Source organism: Drosophila novamexicana, unplaced genomic scaffold (assembly GCF_003285875.2).
Source record: "Drosophila novamexicana strain 15010-1031.04,08,12 unplaced genomic scaffold, DnovRS2.1 tig00001831-arrow-arrow-pilon, whole genome shotgun sequence".
Lineage (NCBI taxonomy): Eukaryota > Metazoa > Arthropoda > Insecta > Diptera > Drosophilidae > Drosophila > Drosophila novamexicana.
Window position 1 is genome coordinate 111201 of NW_020824897.1, and position 23669 is coordinate 134869.

Genomic DNA, 23669 nt, shown 5'->3' on the forward strand with positions numbered 1-23669 from the left:
TTGCATATATATGAGGAGTAAAGTAAAACTAATAAATTCCGAGTTTGATCAAGATATCTTGAAAAACAAAATGTTTTTTCATACAAAAGCTTAATTTTCGACCGATTGATCCTATGGCAGCTGTATGATATAGTGATAAAGATCTTAATGGGATTTCGTATATATATGAGGAGTAAAGTAAAACTAATTAATGCCGAGTTTGGTCAAGATATCTTGAAAAACAAAATCTTTTTTCATACAAAAACATAATTTTCGACTGATCGTTCCTATGGCAGCTACATGATATAGTGGTCCGATCTTAATATGATCTTGCTTATGTATAAGGAGTATAGTAAAACTAATAAATGCAGAGTTTGGTCAAGATATCTTGAAAAACAAAATGTTTTTCATACAACAATTTAATTTTCGACCGATCGATCCTATGGCAGCTATATGATATAGTGGTCCGATCTTAATAAAATTTTGCATATATATGAGGAGTAAAGTAAAACTAATAAATGCCGAGATTGGTCAAGATATCTTGAAAACAAAATGTTTATTCATACAATAACTTAATTTTCGACCGATCGATCCTCTGGCAGCTTTATGATATAGTGGTGCGATCTTAATAGGATTTTGCATATATATGGGGAGTAAAGTAAAGCTAAATAACGCCGAGTTTGGTCAAGATATCTTGAAAAACAAAATGTTTTTTCATACACAAGCTTAATTTTCGACCGATTGATCCTATGGCAGCTATGTGATATAGTGGTGGTAATTTTCGACTGATCGTTCCTATGGCTGCTACATGATATTGTGGTCCGATCTTAATATGATCTTGCTTATATATAAGGAGTATAGTAAAACTAATAAATGCAGAGTTTGGTCAAGATATCTTGAAAAACAAAATGTTTTTTCATACAAAAGCTTAATTTTCGACCGATCGATCCAATGGCAGCTATATGATATAGTGATCCGATCTTAATGGGATTTTGCATATATATGAGGAGTAAAGTAAAACTAATCCTATGGCAGCTATATGATATAGTGGTGCGCTCTTAATAGGATTTTGCATATATATGAGGAGTAAAGTAAAACTAATTAACGCCGAGTTTGGTCAAGATATCTTGAAAAACAAAATGTTTTTTCAAACAAAAGCTTAATTTTCGACCGATTGATCATATGGCAGCTATGTGATATAGTGGTCCGATCTTAATAGGATCTTGCATATATATGAGGAGTAAAGTAAAACTAATAAATGCCGAGATTGGTCAAGATATCTTGAAAACAAAATGTTTATTCATACAATAACTTAATTTTCGACCGATCGATCCTCTGGCAGCTTTATGATATAGTGGTGCGATCTTAATAGGATTTTGCATATATATGAGGAGTAAAGTAAAGCTAAATAACGCCGAGTTTGGTCAAGATATCTTGAAAAACAAAATGTTTTTTCATACAAAAGCTTAATTTTCGACCGATTGATCATATGGCAGCTATGTGATATAGTAGTCCGATCTTAATAGGATCTTGCATATATATGAGGAGTAAAGTAAAACTAATAAATGCCGAGTTTGGTCAAGATATCTTAAAAATAAAATGTTTATTCATACAAAAACTTAATTTTCGACCGATCGTTTTTATGGCAGCTATATGATATAGTTTTCCGATCTTAATAGGATTTTGCATGCATATGAGGAGTATAGTAATATTAATAAGTGCCGAGTTTGGTTAAGATATCTTGAAATAAAATGTTTTTTTTTTTATACAACAACTTAATTTTCGACCGATTGATCATATGGCAGCTATGTGATATAGTGGTCCGATCTTAATAGGATCTTGCATATATATGAGGAGTAAAGTAAAACTAATAAATGCCGAGTTTGATCAAGATATCTTGAAAAACAAAATGTTTTTTCATACAAAAGCTTAATTTTCGACCGATTGATCGTATGGCAGCTGTATGATATAGTGATAAAGATCTTAATAGGATTTCGTATATATATGAGGAGTAAAGTAAAACTAATTAATGCCGAGTTTGGTCAAGATATCTTGAAAAACAAAATCTTTTTTCATACAAAAACATAATTTTCGACTGATCGTTCCTATGGCAGCTACATGATATAGTGGTCCGATCTTAATATGATCTTGCTTATATATAAGGAGTATAGTAAAACTAATAAATGCAGAGTTTGGTCAAGATATCTTGAAAAACAAAATGTTTTTCATACAACAATTTAATTTTCGACCGATTCTTCCTATGGCAGCTATATGATATAGTTGTCCGATCTTAATAGGATTTTGCATGCATATGAGGAGTATAGTAATATTAATAAGTGCCGAGTTTGGTTAAGATATCTTGAAATAAAATGTTTTTTTTTTTATACAACAACTTAATTTTCGACCGATCGTTCCTTTGGCAGCTATATGATATAGTGGTCCGATCTTGGTATGATTTTGCCTATATATGAGGAGTAAAGTAGAGCTAATAAATGCCGTGTTTGGTCAAGATATCTTGAAAAACAAAATGTTTTTCATACAACAATTTAATTTGCGACCGATTATTCCTGTGACAGCTATATGATATAGTTGTCCGATCCTAATAGCATTTTGCATGCATATAAGATGCATATAAGTATAGAAAAATTGATAAATTCCGAGTTTGGTCAAGATGTCTTGATAAACAAAATGAAAGAGGAACCTCTGCAAAGTTTCATTAAGATAGCTTTAAAACTGAGGGACTAGTTCGCATAGAAACAGACAGACGGACAGTCGGACAGACGGACAGAAGATCAGACGGACAGATGGACATGGCTATATCGACTCGGCTGTTGATGCTGATCAAGAATATATATACTTTATGGGGTCGAAGATGTCTCCTTCTATGCGTTACACATATGACGACAAAATTATAATACCTTCTGCAAGGGTATAATAACGCCCATGCACGCACTCAGCGTGATTCACAGACTACGCTGCCGAAAGTCCGATTTTTTCTGTTATAAGAGCATAAATGTTGCACTAAATGTGTGTAAACCTTCGATTCCGATATAAACACATTTTCAGAAACATGGTTTAATTCAACCATGTCTGATTGTGAATAATAAATAATAATAATTGTTTTCGTTTATAAGCATTAATTGTATTAGGATAAGATCTTAGCTAGGTATGAGACAAGGAGCCTGTGTAGTTACAAGCCTTTTTGCAACTAATTAATTATCACTGCTTTGTGTGCAACGAAGCAAACATCATTTGCTCTTAAGCTGTAATTATGATTATTGTCTTCTGCTGTTACTGCACGCAGCCGTCGCTGTTATCTTTACCGGTCACTTGATCAAACATCCTCCCCCCTTTGGAAGGCAAGGGACTTTCAACATCATCTTGTTTTGGCAGCAAACACAGCTTTCGTACGGCTCTGCGTATGACTCCAGTCGCAGTCTGAAGCACTGCAACTCTATATACCCCATCAGATCCCGAGATCAGCTCTAGAACTCTAGCTAATGGCCACTTCAGCGGCGGTAGGTTCTCATCCTTTACAAGGACGACATCGTTGATGGAAAGTCCGGGCTGAGGAGTGCGCCATTTGGAGCGCTGTTGAAGAAGCGTTAAATACTCTTCGCGCCAACGGGCCCAAAATACTTGTTGGAGGTATGTGATGCGCTGAAAACAGCTGAGCCGATTGAAATTAGGCTTCCTTAGATCAGGCTCAATGTATGACGAAGATGGCGCTGCACCCAGGAAGTGTGCGGGTGTCAAGACGTCAAGATCATCGGGATGCTCTGAAAGTGGAAGTAAGGGACGAGAATTAATAATTGCCGTGATGTGGCAGACGAGCGTGCGCAGCGATTCGAAGTCCAAGATGGATGGGCCGACAGAGCGATAAAAATGGTGCTTCGCAGTCTTCACAGCGGCTTCCCATAGCCCGCCAAAGTGTGGAGAGCGAGGAGGGATGAACGACCATTCAATTGAGTCGGATAGGCAAAACTCGTGAACAGCTTTAACATGCTCGTCACTCAGGAACAGGCGGCTCAGATCTGAAAGCTCATTCTTAGCGCCTACGAAGTTTGTCACATTGTCAGACCAGATCCTTGAAGGTCGAGTGCGAATCAGGATGAACCTTTTTAGGGCGCTTAGAAACGATATTGTAGACAAATCCTTTACAAGCTCTAAGTGTACTGCCTTTGTAGCGAAGCATATGAACAGGCTAATGTAGCATTTCACGGGAGGCCTGTGGCGGACTTCGCTCTTGTAGAAGAATGGTCCACAGTAATCAACGCGAGTGACCATAAAAGGAACGGACAGCTGGTAGATCTGCCATTATGTGCTCTGCCAATCGTGCCTTGGCACAAAAACAGATTGTGCATTTGGCAACAATACTAGAGACTGTTTTACGACCGCCAATAGGCCAGTATTGGAGCCGAATGGAAGCCAATACGGCGCGAGGTCCAGCATGTAAATTTCGTTTATGAAAGTGGATTAATATTGCTCGGGTCACAGGATGCTGGCGAGGCAATATAATCGGATGTCGCGCTGAGAAGTCCAACGATGAATATTTCAGCCGTCCACCGATGCAGAGTAAGCCAAAGTCGCCAATGAATGGCGCGAGAGAGGCTATTGTAATAACGATTTTAGTTGGCAGATCTCGCTGAGAAGTTCAGCCAATAATGCAGCTCCACAGAGTTCCAGCTTTGGTACAGTGATGGTTTTCAAAGGCGTGACACGCGACTTGGAACACAAGAGACGTACGCTTGTGTTGCCATGGAACTTTGAAACTGTATAGACGCATGTTCCATAAGCGCTCAGGCTGGCATCACAAAATCCGTGAATCTCAACTGAGTTGTCTGATGAGAGTGCACGACGGGGATACTGGAGTTGCTGAGTCTGCTCAAAATGAGCGCAGAAGTTGACCCAGGCTGTGCTTAAGTGTACAGGCAAGCTCTCATCCCAGTCTAGTTTTTCTCTCCAGAGATCCTGCATAAAAATTTTAGATTTTGTTATAACAGGACCAACAAGACCAAGAGGTCGTAAAAGCAATTGAGGAGAGAATTGATCGTTTTGTCAGTCTCGAGGGTAGCCTCAGTGGAGAAAAATAAAAAAGAAAACAGTCTGAGGCGGGATCCCAAGCGAGGCCTAACGTTTTCTTGATATCGCTGCCATCGAACTTGAGCAGCGATTCTCTATCCTCTTCTGGTGTACTTTGGAGTACAGTAGGGTCGCTAGAACGCCATTTTCGCAGCTTAAAGTTGCCCTTGGCGAATAGTCCAGACGCTTGCTTCAATATTTCAACTGCTTCTTGAAAACAGCTACCACCAGAAATGAGATCATCCACGTAAAAATCCCTTTTAATAATGCCAGCGCCAATAGGAAATGTTTTCTGCTCATCCATGGCCATTTGGTGCATAGCCCGCACTGAGAGAAACGTTGCTGGGTTTGTGCCGTAGGTGACGGTGTCTAATTTGTAAGTCTGTATCTTCTGATGCTGAAAATCACGACACAGGATAAATTGAAGCTAGCTGTTTGCTGGTTCGACTTGTACGCATCGATACATTTTGCATATGTCACCTGTGAGGGCGACTGCATCAGTATCGAAAACAGTTTCGGTTGGATGGTAGGATGGATGGTAGTGTCCAGAGGTAGTAGCTGCTGATCCATCAAACACGACCCTTAGCTTGGTTGTAGTACTATCCTCCTTCAGCACGCAGTGATGTGGCAGATAGTATTTCCATTGGCCCAGTGCAGCTAAGCTAACAAGTGACATATGATTTAAGTCAAGATATTCCTTGATAAATGCTGTATACTGGGTTTTCAAAGTTGGATTGCGGTCTAGTTTCCTTTCTAAATTAAGGAATCGGCGAAGCGCATGTTGATAGGAGTCACTCAGCTGATCCAGGCTTAGTCGAAGCGGTAAGCGAACTGAATACTCGCCAGTCGGCAGACGCTTAAAATTGGCGTGAAAGTGTGCCTCGCAGTCACGCTCCTCCCTGTATGGTGATGACTCAGGCTCGGTGCAAGATTCCAGCTCCCAAAACCGACGAATTAAATTACCAGCAGATCTGGATTCATCACTAATCGCCTAGCCACGAGCGATGATTTTCCTGCATGTGGCGCACCTCCAGTCGCAACCCAACTAAAACGAGTCTTTTGCAGTATCGGCAGTCCAGCAGCTAGTTTGATCTGGCCAACGCAGAGCAGATCGAAAAACAGACTGGCTCCGATCAACATGTCGATTTGCTGAGATTTAAAGAACTCAGCTAGTTGTATGTTTGACGGAATGTTCCATGATGCAGAGTCAAGAGTGAAGCCAGGCTGATTATCGGTGATGGATGGTGCAATCAATGCATGTGGAGTATTCAGACACTCGCGATTGGACTGCGACCCAGAGTCGAGGCACAGCGCAAACCCTTCATGAAGGCGCAGCGAGGGCGATAATTTTGCGAATTGCAAACATTTATAAATAGAGTGGGTTGCGGCTCTTCTACTACTGTTGTTCTGGCCCACCTGGGAGCCAGGCGTGTACCTTGCCGTCGCGTGATCCGTATTTGCCAGCCTTTGACAACGCTTCTCAATGAAAGCTGTAAGCCGCTCACATGATGGTATGACGTCCATCGGCTCATCATACTCCCAGCTAGCTTGCGTGGCGCTATCTAGTTTTTGCAGCAGTGTGTGTACTATGATGCAGCCGGCGATCTGTTCCACACTGCCCATTAACGCACATAAATGAGAGTTTACCTTATCTGAGAATTCGCGCAGTTGTGTCGTCGCACCCTTATCCACCTTTCTTAAGCCTAAAATTTCAGCAATATGTGCCTGAAAAACAAGACGCTTGTTATTAAAACGCTTATCAAGCAGTTCTAGAGCGGCAGCATAATTAGCGTTTGACATTTCCAACGACCGAATTGTATCCATCGCTGTTCCTTTGAGGCATGGCCGTAGATGCTGAAGTTTTTCAATGTTGGTAAAATACGGATCCTTATCAATGATAATGCCTAATCAATGCCTAATGGTTGACTCAAAGCTTGACTGAAGATCCTCTTCAACGCTGGCCTGACTCACATCCAACAAACTATCATAGATTGTTTCAAATTTCGCCTGCAAGTCAGATGCCATGCATATGTAATCTTGCAGCTCGTAGTCATCAACATCGCGAAGTCGCGCAGGATCAAGTTCAGAGGACAATCTATTGACTCGATCACTTAAATTCTTAATCTTTAATTCTTTAAGAACTGCAGCCTGTGTTTCAACCGCCACTTGATTAGCAGATGTCGCTTCATTTTCATTTGCACTTGCACCTTCATCAAACATTGTTAATGTAGCGCACCACAAAGTTCACACAGCCGAACTACAATACAAATTTTGCGCCCACAAGTGTTTGTTCAAGCGAGATAGCGTTTAGCTAGTTAAAGCGCGCAACGATTAACGGCGGTTTTGCTACGGCGTCTATGTACAACAACAAACTGTATGCATATGCACAAGCATGTGGATATTCCGTGTAGGAAAAGACACCTTATCCTATGCAAAATAAAATTATTCGAAAAAACCTCAAAATCAGATATTGTTAAATTTAACCATGTTTCTGAAAATGCTATTATATCCAAATCGAAGGAAGTGCTGGCCATGAAAAGATTTTTGAGCTTGCAAATGAGAGTTCTGACATTCTGATTATGAATCAAGATTTGGTCAAAAGATGAAGCTAGTTTTTTTGGGGCAGAAATGGTACCCTGTATTGAAGGGACTGAACTCGTTAACAATCATGTGTGAAGGCCCAAATTTGGGATCACAAATGATTGGAAACATATCATGTGAAACATTTATTTTGAATGATGATATTTCAAGAAATTAAATATTGGAGGAATGAAATTTGGTAATATAGGCTCCCAATGACTCAGAAGTGGTGTCAGACGAAAGTCGAGACACAAAAACTTGCCCACGAGGGGCAAAAACCGTTAAAGTAGGAGCTAATGGGGCTGCAGGTAGATAGGAGTTGGAGGAGCTAGAGAGGCACCATGATTGTTTTTAACAATCTGGGGTGGATAGCGCGCAGGTCTACCTTTGCGGCCAGAAGCTGACGGGGCTGAGGCAGTTTGAATAACTGGGACAGGATCAGGTACGGGCTCTACTGGGACTATTACAGGGGTAATTGGGCAGTCGCTCGGAGAAGGCGATAATGACTACATTGGAGATAAATCCAAGTTACTAGGCAGGGACAAAAGAGGCGAAGGTGTCTGAACAGACGTAGGAGGCAACTGCAAAAAATGGAGGCTCCAACCGGCGATTGATTGGAGACTCGAATTTGTATTTGCCAAGGAATTCAAAACACGAGTTAAAATTACTCGAAAGCTGCTAAGCCACATTATTCAATTTTAAGAATTGATTTCTCACAGAATTGTACATTCTGGAGAAATCAATTTGCTCGTCGATGCATTCTAAGCACGACCAACGCAAGCCGCCGCAGCCCTTCATGAAAATTGCAGCGATCTTGTCGCACATTTAGCATGCATCATATTTCCACACAGCCAGGAATTTAGAAATTGAGGCAGTGCAGAATTATCAGCATGCTTGAACACGCAAGGTTTCTTACAGCACGTCATAATTACTACAAGCGAATGTAAGTTGCAAGAGCGCAGAGCATAACGAAACGGTGCACAAAAATAGAGCAAGCAAAAAAAAACTATTCGTACACAAGCAAATTGCCTGGAGCGAAAAGCAAAAAAAAAGAGCGCGATGCACAAGCAGAAATATGCAGCAGCGAACACACGCACAAACAAGTGTATGCACAGGGGAGCACCAAAGCAAAAGAATCAAAACAGGCAATAACAAATATACGGAACTGACATAGGCTGCACAACAGATAAAACTTTCCCTAATTTATAAAAGCTTTTTAAATAATGCACCAAAAATGCAAATTGTATACATAAAAAGCAGGATTAAAGCGACAGTATTTACACTTTTATTTGCAATTGGAATACCAACTAAATATTTCGTCAAATCACATATTAATTTAACTGTATATTCATTGCCTTTTTATACCCTGAACCCATTAAAAATGGGTAAAAAGCGTATATTGTATTTGTGCAAAATGCAAATGTATGTAAGAGGCAGAAGAAAGCATCTCCGACCCCATAAAGTGTATATATTCCTGATCAGCATCAATAGCCGAGTCAATCTAGCCAAGTCCGTCTGTCTGTCTGTCTGTCCGTATGTATGAACTCCAGGATATCAGAACCTATAAGAGCTAGAGACCTGAAATGTATATGTACGTCCTCCTAGTGCCTGCGCAAATCGCGTCTATTTCCGATAATCAATAACTTACTCCGTTTCCAAGCAATCGATAAAAATCGATATCGACATCCTGTTTTTTGAGCAATTTTGGTAAGTTTTAAGAGCTAGAGTCACCAAACTTGATATGTTGCTTCTAGAATATTATATATATCAAGTATCTTTCATTTTATACCTATCGCCACCTTCCCGTTACTACCGCAGAGCTATAAATCAAGTTAATAACCCAACTTGTATTGCCAACCAATTTAAGCCACTATTTAAGTGCAATTGACTTTTTGAGAATGCACAAATATTCTATGGTACAATAAGATATACTGTAGAAAATTTCATTAAGATCGGTTAAGAGAAGCCCAAAGTTACATGTAACTGCGCAATTGGATGGCACAGCTAGCGATAACATCAAGAAATAGTGTACACACACACATTCATGCGCGTCTGCTTCGTATTCTATCGCATACAGCATTGTAATTGCGACTCTTTTCTGTGCAGGAGCACTTGCTATGCCTCTACTTAACAGCCACATTCCTATTTTATTTGTTCTATTGTCCTATTTTAATTTTTTTTTTCTCAATAATACTTAATTATTGGTGGGACTGTTAAGTAGAGGCATAGCAAGTGCTCCGGTCTGTTGCGAGTTCGAGCCCTACCGAGGAAAATATTTTTTTTTTTGGCTGGTATGACTGTTGAGTAGTGTCGTCAGCAAGTAATACGGTCAGTTGCGAGTTGGAACCCTGCCAAAGGAATTTATTTTTTTAATTTATCTTTATTACTTCAAGCGAACTAGTTGCGCGAACTGCATTTGGTGTTGGAATAAGAGAGTTCAGGGTTTCCCCCGGTCGGGAGCTCCCGACTAGAACCTCTTACTTGTTTATTTTCAATTAGGGACACCAGGTTGCGTAGCGCTTTTCTTAGAGATTTTAATATATTATTGCCGATATTTTTAAAATTATCTATCGAAATATTATCAAACATATTTTTCCACGGCGCCACTTTGAGTTTGCTGATTTTATGTTTACTGGATTATATTGCAAGCCTTTGTTTGGAAAAAATATCATGTTTTTTACATGCAAAGTCACTACTTTGCGTACCTCATCATTATTCATGACGTCGTATACGTTGGGCATTGAAGCTTTAAAGAGATTGCCTAGGCAATTATACTTTTCTTTTTCATTTTCTGCTCAGGACGTCTACCTTGATTTCTTGTAGTGACTTTAAATATAGTAGCTGAGATATTTTTTTATTCTTTTATTGTTATGTGGGATAATGCATCTGCCACGAAATTTTCTAATCATACTCTTCTAAGGTAGTTTCTAGTCTCTAGTCTCATTCTTGTTAATTTTGAACTTGGGCTTACCATTGAGAACAAATATGTCAATGATCTATGGTCTGTTTTAAATATGAAATGTTTGCCGAATATATATGGTCGAAAATGTGTAATTGCCCAGTGAATTGCTGCTAACTCTTCTTCGGTTGTATTTTTATTGCTTTCTCCTTTTGTAAATGAACGATAAGCATATCCTACGAGCAATTGTTTATCTCCATAAGTTTGAGTTAAGACTGATCCGCAGGCTAGTTGACTGGCATCTGTTATAATGCAAAATTCTTTATTAAAATCTGTGTATTTTAGTAAAGTAGGATTTATAAGAGCTTTTTATACCCTGAACCCATTAAAAATGGGTAAAAAGGGTATATTGTATTTGTGCAAATTGCAGAAGGAATCATCTCCGACCCCATAAAGTATATATATTCTTAATCAGCATCAATAGCCGAGTCGATCTAGTCATGTCCGTCTGTCTGCCCGTCTTTCCGTCTGTCCGTCTGTCCGTCTGTCCGTATGCATGAACGCAAGAATATCCGAACCTATAAGAGCTAGAGACTTGAAATAAGCTGACATGAATTTAGCGTGTGGTCCTCCTAATGCCTGCGCAGATCGAGTTTGTTTCCGATAATCGATTTCCAAGCAATCGTTTAAAGTCGATATCGACATCCTGTTTTTTGACCAAATCGAGTAAATAATAGGATCTAGAGTCACCAAACATGATAGGTTGCTTCTAGAATATTATATATATATCAAGTATCTTTCATTTTATGCCCATCGCCACCTCCGCACAACCACCACAGAGCTATAAATCAAGTTAATAACCCAACTTCTATTGCCAACCCATAAAGCAATTGACTTTAAATGCAATTGTCTTTTTAAGAATGCACAAGTATTCAATGGTACAATAAGATAAGATACTGTAGAAAATTTCATTAAGATCGGTTTTTTTTTCATTTTCGGTATTTTGACTGCCCACGCGACATTTGCGACGCAAATTCCAGAAATTTTGTAACTATGTACACACACACATTCATGCGCGTCTGCTTCGAAGTCTATCAACAACATTGTAATTGCGATTGTATTGTTTTCTGTGCTGATATTTAAATTCGCTTTTTTCTGACTGAGACCCAATTATTTGTGTGGCTGTTGAGTAGAGGCGGTGGTTTGTGGTGTGGTCTGTCGCGAGTTCGAACCCTGCCGAGGAATTTTTTTTTGTTTTTTTTTTTTGGGGGTGCTACGGCTGTTGAGTGAAGACGGGGGCAAGTAGTGCGGTTAGTTGCGAGTTCGAACCCTGCAAAAGAAAACTTTTTCTTTTAATTTATCTTTATTACTACAAACGATAGCATAGCGCGAGCTAAATTTTGGTGTTGGAATAAGAGGGTTGAGGGTATCCCCTAGTCGGGTGCTCCCGACTAGAACCTCTTTCCTGTTATTTATACAATTAATGGTCCAACCGTATCTGTTAGAACAGCCTAACAGATTTCAGTATTTTTCAAGTTGCACTTTGAGGGTGCTTCAACTTGAGGGAGAGAACTTATTTTTATGGCAAAGTGGGGCAATCGCATTTATTTGTTTTCCCTTATACGTGCTCACGCTTGGTCTTTTTGGGTGGTTTTCTGTTGAGCCCTCTTTGCTTGCCCTGTACTCAGCTAATGTGAGGGGCGGGGCCCATCGTTTGGATACATCTCTAAAGCCTCAGGGTTCGGATCATTACTTTGCTCAACAGGAGCAGTACCCTCAAGGTTCACGGTATCCACTTTATTTGTTTAATTTTGTCTGCTGCAGTTGTCCGGGGCCTATGGGCTCAGTCAGTGCCGGTGCTGGTCATCGCACAGATCATCAGTTCAGTTCAGTTCAATTCAAGAAATTTTTGTTTTGTTTTATTATTGTTGAATTTGATGGTTTTTGTTTACAACTCTTGTGTTTGCTTTACTTTCTGCGTAAAATGCATCTTAATAGATTTTCTCTTATAATTTTCTTTATATATATACTTTTTTCCTTAGAGTTAAGCTTTTGTGTTTGTATTTAAGTAAATTTTTTAATGATAATGCACTGATGCACTGTTGAAGACACCCACCACATTTTTTTTCAAGGTTTTTATACCCTTGCAGAGGGTATTATAATTTAGTCGTGAAATGTGTAACGCATAGAAGGAGACATCTCCGACCCCATAAAGTATATATATTCTTGATCAGCATCAACAGCCGAGTCGATAGAACCATGTCCGTCTGTCCGTTAAAGCTATCTTAATGAAATTTTGCAGAAGTCCGTCTTTCTGTTTCACGCAGCACATATGTGAAAACCAGTTGGATCGGACCACTATATCATATAGCTGCCATAGGAACGATCGGTCGAAAATTAAGTTGTTGTATGGAAAACTTTTCTGTCATTCAAGATATTTTGATTTTTGTAAAATCTTATTTACATCAGACTACTATATCATATATCTGCCATAGGAACGATCGGTCGAAAACTAGGTTTTTGATTAAAAACCTTTTTTGTTTATTAAGATATCTTGCCCAAACTCGGCATTAACTATTTTCCCTGTGCTTCTTAGATACGGGCAAAGCACTATTAGCAATAACGCTTAAAAGCTTGGGTCTACAAGGATATTAGATCTTCGGCGTGCCGAATATATCTTTTCTTTTTCGGTTTTTGTTAACGCACTGATTTAATTTATGCAAATGAACTTTATGTCTGACTGAACACCTGTCACGGTCGCCATGTATATAAAGCGTTCATGTTTGTTTTTGTTCAAGAACATTTATTGATCGATTTCAGTTTTTCATAAAAAGTCTTCACATGGCTAACGGGCAGCCGCTTAAGATTATCATGTACAGTATGTCAATAAAGTGTTTTTACAAGCAAAAAATAAACACATCTTTTAGGTTTATTTGAAAGTGGGAATATTTATTCATATCTAATTTATTTCGATGCGCTATTTTCCAAATATTTTATAGAATTAATAAACTAAAAACTTCAAATTTATTGCTGTCAATAAAGTGTTTTTACAGCTACGGTAAATTGTTTTGCACTTCGCTTTTGGACGATCCCGTTAAGTCAAAATATATTAGATATGTAAGGAAAAACTCACTTTTAGGTAAATTTATGTTCAACTTATCCAAAAAAAATTTTTTTTTTTTCCGCTAGTCAAAACACTTTATTGACATACTGTATATGTATATATGTGTCTCTGTCGCTGAGTACAGCGTCGGAGCGGGAGATTGTAGTGATACATACATATATGGATATGCTTCAGGCATCTACTTTGAATATATATGTACGTAAAGCAAGCAATGTAATGCACTTTGGTCAGGCCACTCATAAGTGGATGATCATATTTCGAATGTACTTGACTTATGTATATGTTATAGTAACAAAGTTTCACTATGTGCCTTATTCTACCCTTACTTTGGTTTGGTATGCTGAATATTATAATTGGTCATACTACAGTACTGATCCGAAAAAGTTGGAGGTGATGCGTTACCTTAGGGCCCCAACTAATTGCAAGGAGTTGCGGTAGTGTCTCGGAGTTGCTTCCTGGTAAAGGCGTTTCGTTCCCAACTTCGCTACTCAGGTATAGCCGCTAACAGCGCTCCTAAAGAAGGGCGGAAATTGGCTTGGGACACAAAACAGGAGGAGGCATTGCGTCAATAGAAAGGTAGCTTGATGACTGTCCCTGTGTTGGCTTGCCCGTACTTTCCCGCTAAATTTGTCTTGCAGTCTGACGCGAGTGAGTATGGCCTCGGCGCAGTGCAGGGACACGAGCGGGTGACAGCGTACGCGAGCCGAAAGTTGCTGAAGGCTGAGGTAAACTATTCCGCCACCGAGAAAGAGTGCCTGGCAATCGTATGGTCGATCCGGAAGTTTCGTTGCTACCTAGAAGGGTACAGTTTCGATGTGTCAACCGATCATCTGGCACTCTAGTGGTTCAACTCGATCGAGAGCCCCTCAGGAAGAATCACGCGATGGGCACTGGAACTGCAACAGTTCCCATTCGACGTTCATTACCGACGAGGGAAGTTCAGCGTTCGAGGGACGAGCTCTCGCCGAAAATATCGCTAGAGGTCAATACAAGTGTGGCGGACTCGACCGGATTCACCCCGCTTTTCTGAGGCATTATAGGGAGACGCAATTGCCTTCCGCTCTGTACGATCAGGTGACTTCGGGGTCCGTAACTAGTGCGTTCGACCCAAGGACGAAGGCGGATAGGTTAAAAAAATCGTTTATATCGTCTAGAGTTGTTTCGTTTTGTTCAGACCAAGTTCGATTGAACGGGTCATTAAAATGAAATACTGAACTTATTCAGTGATTAGTGAACTAAATCGGTCATTTAGTTCACTCGTTCAGCTATTCCTGAACGATACATTCTTTTGAGATGTTCAGTTCTTAATAAACATAAAATATAGCGGGATTTTAATTTCACTTTTGATTTGACTGCATAACTGAACTAAGCGAATAGTTCGTAGCCGACTGAATAGCTGAGCATCGTTCATGACCGACTGATTAGCTGAACGAGTGAACTAAATGACCGATTTAGTTCACGGCCAGAAAATGAACGAATGAACTTATTCAGCAAATTGAACTAGAAATCCCTACTCTAATATCGTCCACAGCAATCTCCAGGGCGCATCAAAGGACCAGTGCAGACACTACAAGCAGCGGAGACGAGAGTGCTGTTACGACAGCACCAACTGTCCAACGCCGCTGAGGGCCTTGCCGCAAAATTAGCACCCAAATTTGACTGTCCCTATCGGGTCATCAAATTCATATCCCCCAACATTGTGCACCTAGTGAAGCCAGGCGAACAGAAGAAGAGGGTGTCCAATATCTCGCAGCTGAATCCATTCCACCAAGAGATAGCTGATGATGAAAGCGAAAACACAGGGTCAATGGATGCCCACGAATAGGCGAAGGGTGAGAGCGACAACCGTCGCTTAACATAACACCTGTACTAAATTTAGAGTAAACTAACACTAGTAGCATAATCAGAATGGGCTTAGTAGAATGTGAGCCGCACTGTGAGGATAGAGCATTAACAAGTAAGTAATAAACAAGTTAACAATTAGGTCGGATTTGCAGATGGCACCCGATGTTATGTTGCTGTTGCCGTAATGCCCAGCTGTTTCTAGAAAGCTATTAAGGTTTGCCCTTCAGGTCCTAGCCAACAGTTCTCGGAGCCGGTTGGACGCGCTGACCATTTCCACCTTAGCAAAGGGATTGCATCACCGTTCCGGAAGTACAGCTTAGCTGCAATGTTAACGTAAACCAAAGTCCCAAGCATAATTCAAGTGCAAAGTAATATGATCGCACAAGTATGCAATGGGCAGTAGAAGTGCCGAGCTTAGCATGCGCGACCCTTTGTTATGTATGTATATAACATTCTCGCCCATGTACCGCTACTATCAGCGGCTCTGCCGGCGTTTACTGGCAGCGAAGTTGCGCAGCTTTCGCTAAGAAGATATTATATGAATTCTTATATATAATCAATAAAAGACAAAGCAAAGAACTGGACGTGTTTCTGTTTAAAGTGGACTATATCAACTTATTAACTTAACGTCCAATATATTACATGACGACCGTGCAGTAGGTCCAATATATTATACTAGTGTTTCCCTTCTTCGTCCTTCGCTAAAGCTCTTTAATCTATCGTTTGAATCTACTGTATTTACATCTCTTTAGAGGCTTCTCATATCATTTGTAAAGTCTTATGAAACATGTTACAGTTGTATTACTAAACTATTCGCTATCCCTAAATTATTTGAAACAAGTAAGAGGTTCTAGTCGGGAGCTCCCGACTAGGGGATACCCCGAACCCTCTTATTCCAACACCAAATAAATTAATAAAAAAAAGTTCCCTTGGCAGGGCTCGAACTCGGAACTGACCGCATTACTTGCTGTCGACTCTACTCAACAATTAAGTACTTATGATTAAAAAGAAACTAAAATAAAATTACAAAACAAGTAAGAGGTTCTAGTCGGGAGCTCCTGACTAAGGGATACCCTGAACCCTCTTATTCCAACACCAAATAAATTAATAAAAAAAAGTTCCCTTGGCAGGGCTCGAACTCGCAACTGACCGTATTACTTGCTGTCGACTCTACTCAACAGCCACACCAGCAAAAAAAAAAAAAAAACAGTAATAATACTTTCCCCGGTAGGACTCGAACTCGCGACAGACCGCACCACTTGATATGCCTCTACTCAACAGCCCCACTAACAATTAAGTACTTATGACAAAAAAAGGAACTTAAATAGCATTACAAAAAAAAGATGCAAAGATAGCATGGTAATGCTATTAGAATGCGAAGCAGACGCGCATGAATGTGTGTGTGTACATGTATACAGAAATTCTTAAAGTTGCTGCCCCATTCAATTGCGCAATTGCAAATAACTTTGGTTTTTCTTAACCGATCTTTATGAAATTTTCTACAGTATATCTTATTGTACCATAGAATATTTGTGTATTCTGAAAAAGTCAATTGCATTGAAATTGTGGTTTAAATTGGTTGGCAATAAAAGTTGGGTTATTAACTTGATTTATAGCTCTGTGGTGGTAGCGGGGAGGTGGCGATAGGTATGAAATGAAAGATACTTGAAATATCTTTAATATTCTAGAAGTAACATATCATGTTTGGTGGCCCTAGCTCTTATTATTTATCCAATTTGCTAAAAAAACAGGATGTCGATATCGATTTTTATCGATTGCTTGGAAACGGAGTAAGTTATCGTTCATCGGAAACAAACTCGATCTGCGCGGGAACTAGGAGCATATACATCTAAAATTTCAAGTCTCTAGCTCTTATAGGTTCTGAGATCCTTGCGTTCATACATACGGACGGACGGACAAACGGTCGGACAGACAGACGGACATGGCCAGATCGACTCGGCTATTGATGCTGATCAAGAATATATATACTTTATGGGGTCGAGGATGCTTCCTTATGCCTGTTACATACATTTGGATTTTGCACAAATACTTATACCCATTTTTTATGGGTTCAGGGTATAAAAAAAATGATTACTTAGATTTTGCAGTTTTTACACCAAGCCGTTGTCTCCCCCACACAATATGGGTTCGTAAAGTTTCACTCATGCACGACCAACCTGCATGAATTTACTTCGTTGGTAAATTATGCTTTCCTTTCTACGACGCAAACTGATGTCATTTACACCGTCTTCAGTAAGGCATTTGAGTCCGTGCACCATGACCTTTTACTGGTGAAGCTATTGAAGCTTAAAAGTCATGCTGAGGTTGATTGCCTCAATAGGTTAACTATACTTCTAGCAGTCATCGTAGACCTTTACTCTTTTTGTAAAAGATATAAATTCTGTTATATCACATGCTGCTGGTTCTTCTCCTTGCGATGTCACATATTCGGGGACCGAACTTGTGTCCACAGCATACCTCAGATTTCAGCCGCTATGTTATCAATGTTGAAGGTTGCGGGCCTTCAGTCGGGGACGGTAGGGCACTTGGCAACGTCACCTCACAAGGAAGCGACTTTTAAGGATTTTGACATTTTATCGTCATAAATCCAATTTGTGGGAGCCAGTAAGATTGAATAAATAAATTCTTGTTATTAAGTTTTATATACCCAGCAGCTGAAGGAGAGTATTATCTCTCGAGGCGGTCAGCCTCGTCTCGCTTGCACGCTTCGAGCATCTTTTCGTACCAGTTTCCATTTGCACCTGATGCACGATCCGTCAAGAAAAGACATCAAAGAATAAAAGTAGCAATCACGCCTTAGTTCCGTTAGATATTACAAGCGACAAATTCAGCTGGAGGTGCGTATTAGTTGCGTAGTTGCGAGAGCATATCGTGTACTTATTTTGTATTTAAATTTTCCAAGATAACATTTGTTAAGCTTTTTCTGTTGTTATTAAAATTGAAGGCAAACGTTTTTGGCTAAACAATACTCCCGATTGAGACGCGAACGTAATATAGTGATTGAAAAGATGATACCATGAGAGGCAGGTGGTACTGTTTAAAATAGATTCACATCTTACAGGGAGCGCTAGCAGATGCCACTTACCTCAGCTATCGGCCGGTTTGCATAAAACGTTCCTGAGCCCCATACTCACACCGTCTGAAGCGAAGTTGGCTTAACCAGAAGTTTGCGCCCGCCCCTTTGAATCGCTTCATGTATATCTGCTGCTCAAACTGAGTGAGTTGTTGTGTCGTGCATACCATACGTAAAGCATAGATGTGACACAAGGAAAAAAGAAGAGCAGTCCACAAAGGAATTTCCCATGAGTACCTAAAGGCATTATCAGCAACAGACAACTTTAAGACACCACATCAACTGCAACTTCGAGGGGCCCTACATATATCATAAAGTGAGAACGCCTATTATTAGCGAACGAATTATTTAATCGGGTTTATCACACCCAGAATGTTTGTGTACTTCTATTTCTTTAAATAATTAAACACTGCTCTGTTACACATTAATTAGGTTTGAATATGAATATAACATATGAAATTTATTTGTATAAAAATGTACCGATAAATTGTATAGTAAGGTCCGACGCCGGTACGATCTAATGCTAAAGTCAAACAATATGTTGAATTGAATAAAACATTAGTTAAGGGGTTACCAAGTTACCAAGGTGGGAAGGGTAACAAGTAAGAAGTTCTAGTCGGGAGCTCCCGACTAGGGGATACCCTGAACCCTCTTCTTCCAACATCAAATGAATATATATATTCTATAGCTTATATGTCAAGTTTGGTGCCTCTTGTTCTTATTATTTACCAAAATTGCTCAAAAACAGGATATCGATATCAAGTTTTATCGATTGCTTGGAAACGGAGTAAGTTATCGATTATCGGTAACAAACTCGATCGGCGCAGGCACTAGGAGCACCTACATCTAAGATTTAAAGTCTCTAGCTCTTATAGGTTCTGAGATCCTTGCGTTCATACATACGGACGGACGGACGGCAAGACGGACATGGCTAGATCGACTCGGCTATTGATGGTGATCAAGAATATATATACTTTATGGGGTCGGATATGCTTCCTTTTGCCTGTTACATACATTTGGATTTTGCACAAATACAGTATACCCTTATACCCATTTTTAATGGGTTCAGGGTATAAAAAAATGGGGATCGATGGCACCGTAGCTACTAGAATTCTCACGTTACAGTCCGCCGTTTTCAGTTACTTTTATTCTGTAAGTGGGTACAGCTCGAATACACAATATTGGTCCTTTATCCTTTTATAAACTGAACCCTGAACCCATTATAATACCCACTATTATAAGTCACAATTAAAATGCAACTGTCATTTTGAGAACACATAAATATTCTATAGCACAATAAGATCTAATGTAGAAAATTTTATCAAGATCGGTAAACAAACACAGAAACACTCGTATCAGCGGCAGCAAGCGCGAATCCAAGAATACATACACACATTCATGCTCAACAGCATAGCAATTGCGATTATATTTTTTACTGTGGTGCTATTTTAATCATTTTTTTCTTATAAAGACTCAGATATTGGTGTAGCTGTTATTTTTATTAATAGCAAAGCAAACGAGCGCGAGTTGCATTTGGTGTTGAAAGAAGAGGGTTCAGGGTATCCCATAGTCGGGAGCTCCCGCCTAGTATAGGAGTGATATCTAAAAGAGAAAGGAAAAGACCCACGACAAATCCGACGAGCATAGTTTAGAGCAACTCTAGAAGTTCACGTCCTCCGAATATCTTCACCCCTGCGGAAAATATCAACCGCAAAAAGCTAGTAACCCCTTGAATAGGGCATAATATCACTTATAAACCCTTCTGCATGTTGTTAGGTGGACCGACAGGATCTCCCGGTGGGCTTTGGTAATCCACAATGTTATCACAGACACCAACAAGCGGCTGATTGCAGAATATATATTTGAAAGTATGGGTTATTCAGCCGGCTAATGTACTTTTTATACCATGAACCCATTAAAAATGGGTATATTGTATTTGTGCAAAATCCAAATGTATGTAACAGGCAGAAGGAAGCATCTCTGACCCCATAAAGTATGTATATTCTTGATCAGCATCAATAGCTAAGTCGATCTAGCCATGTCCGTCTGTCTGTCCGTCCGTCCATCCGTCCGTCCGTCCGTCCATCCGTCCGTCTGTCCGTATGTATGAACGCAAGGATCTCAGAACCTATAAGAGACTTAAAATTTTAGATGTAGAGACTTGAAATTTTAGATGTAGATGCTCTAAGTTCCCGCGCAGATCGAGTTTGTTTCCGATAATCGAAAACTTGCTCCGTTTCCAAGCAATCGATAAAAATCGATATCCTGTTTTTTGGGCAATTTTGGTCAATAATTAGAGCTAGAGTCACCAAACTTGACATATAGCTTTTAAAATAGAATATATATATGCATTTGATGTTGGAAGAAGAGGGTTCAGGGTATCCCCTAGTCGGGAGCTCCCGACTAGAACCTCTTACTTGTTAGAATATATTCTTTCGTGCACAATATCAGAGCACGTAGGATTTGAAGCTTTAACACGCACAACTTGGCTTTAGGGGTTTTCTGAAAATCTCAAAAGCTCAGCTGTCTGAATTCTTAATAGCTATATGTACATTAATTACCTCACTCAAAGCTAAAAATTCATCAAATAATGCTAAAATAAATCAAAATTAAGTAGACGAGATGATTGCCAATTGCATTTAATATCCAGAAATACATATTGTTCACATTAAAATTTAATAAAAAGTTTGAACTGTATGCATCTTACCCAACAAACGTAAAAATAAAATTATGCATTTATTTTATACTCAGTTCCGCTGTTTTAACAAACCACCAGGTAAAAAGAATTAAACGTGTAGTTTTGAAAAATGATTTACGCTCTTACCTGTAAACGAAAATTGAACTGTTGTTTTCCATCGGAAATTTGCACATTCGCTGGGTTATACTTTCATGGATTACATCATCATTGTTGTGTATCTCTTCGACATTAAAATTGTGTACTGTCGGCCTTGTAGAAATAAGGTATCCTACAGCATTAAAATAAGGAACATCCTCGGGACTGTGAATGTACAACTTTTTTTTTGTTTTTACATTAATACATATTTAGTAATTTTTTTATAATATTATACATATCAAAATCAATAGGGCTCTAGACAGGCGTGGTAAACTAGGGGAAATCCCAAAGCTCAATCTTTGGCTTTGGATGCACAGGCTACGCTACCGCTGGGACTTTTCATATCATCGGTACTTAAAGTCCGATCCTTTTCTGTTTCAAGGGCATAAATAATTCACCAAGTGTGTGTAATAAGCAATATGACAAAAGAGTGAAGAACGGGAGGGGGCAAGGGAAGGCTTCGATAAGTCTTCAAAGCGTACACCCTATATTGCAAGCAAATCTACTAAAGACGAATTAATATTTTAATTTAATTTCGCCACTCCTCGTGAAATATCATCTTTCAAATAAATGTGTCTCATGATTCGTTCCCAATCATCTGTGATCAAAAATTTTAGCTCCGCACTGATTGTTCACGAGCTAAAGGCTAACAAGTAAGAGGTTCTAGTCGAGAGCTCCCGACTGGGGGATACCCTTAACCCTCTTCTTCCAACACCAAATGCAAATATATATACTATTCTAGAAGCTACATGTCAAGTTTAGTGATATGAATTATTTACCATTTTCTTTATTTATTTATTTTTTATTTATTACAAATTTTTTATTTTGTGTCTCTGGCGCTTTGAACGTCTAAATGGGAATCATTGGGCTACATCGCATTGGGAGCTATAATCATTTATCGACTTCATATCCGTTGAACTAACAATCCTTTTCTAAAATTATTAATTTCGTAAGGTTGATCATAACTTCCGATTTGAGCTGTGAACCGAACAAATCCCATTCAAATCATCGATAGGGGTTGGCTATGGGCATGGATTAATTAAATATGAATGCATTGCACTCGTTATTTATAGTATTATTGAAGATAAGTATTGGTTTATAACGTTGGCTTAAATATCATTTTTTATAATATTGACTTATTTCAAGTATCCAATTTACTTACAGTATTTATATAACTTAACGTAGCATACTTAATAAAACAATAATAAAAGAAAAGAAAGCACGCCGAAGATCTAATATCCCTGCAGACCCAACCTTTTCATAATGCTCATTGTGCTTTGCCCATAACTAAGAAGCACAGGGAAAATATTCAATGCCGAGTTTGGTAAAGATATCTTGATAAGAAAAAAGGTCTTTAATCAAAAACCTATGGCGCATATATATGATATAGAAGTCCGATGTAAATAACATTTTGCAAATGAAGTGAGCAAAGTCAAATCTTTAAATGCCGTGCTTAATCAAAATATCTTGAATGACAAAAAAGTTTTCCATACAACAACTTAATTTTCAACAGCTCGTGCCTATGGCAGCTTTATGATATAGTGGTCCTATCTTATAGGATTTTGCATATATATGAGGAGCATAGTAAAACTAATAAATGCCGAGTTTGATCAAAATATCTTGATAAACAAGTATTTTTTTATACAACTTATATTTCGACCAATCGTTCCTATGGCAGCTATATGATATAGTGGTCCGATCCAGCTAGTTTTGACGTATGTGCTGCGTGCAACAGAAAGAGGGACCTGCAGAGGGGGACTAGTTCGCATAGAAACAGACAGACGGACAGACGGACATTGCTATATCGACCTGGCTGTTGATGCTGATCAAGATTATATATACTTTATGGGGTCGAAGATGTCTCCTTCTATGCGTTTACTATATTAGCGAAATTTGGAATAAATTTCCTATAGAAACCACATAATCCTAGAAATGATTTAATTTCTTTTGGGGTTTCTGGAATTGGGAATTTGACAATTGCTTGTATTTTGTTTGAATTTGGTTTTATACCCTAGGTTGTGATGATGTGACCGAGAGTTTCTTTTCTCAAAAACTCGCATTTATCCAACTTTAGTTTTAAGTTAGCTTCTCTAAGCTTCTCAAATACTGTTTGTAGCGACAAAATGAGTTCCTTCAATGAAGTGGAAACAAGAAAGAGGTTCTAGTCGGGAGCTCCCGACTAGGGAATACCCTGAACCCTCTTATTCCAGCACCGAATAAATTAAAAAATAAA

The 23669-nt window shown here is 39.1% G+C and overlaps 1 protein-coding gene across 1 annotated transcript in view; it reads right to left on the bottom strand.

The window, feature by feature from the left end:
* The window catches only part of LOC115768533, a gene marked incomplete at its 3' end in the record, with an annotated part of 155994 nt that overhangs the window by 60106 nt on the left and 72219 nt on the right, over window positions 1–23669 (bottom strand). Inside the window, exon 3 of the mRNA XM_030713122.1 lies at window positions 21428–21615. Coding sequence (XP_030568982.1) covers window positions 21428–21615 — 188 coding nt within the window. The remainder of the gene's footprint in view (window positions 1–21427; window positions 21616–23669) is intronic.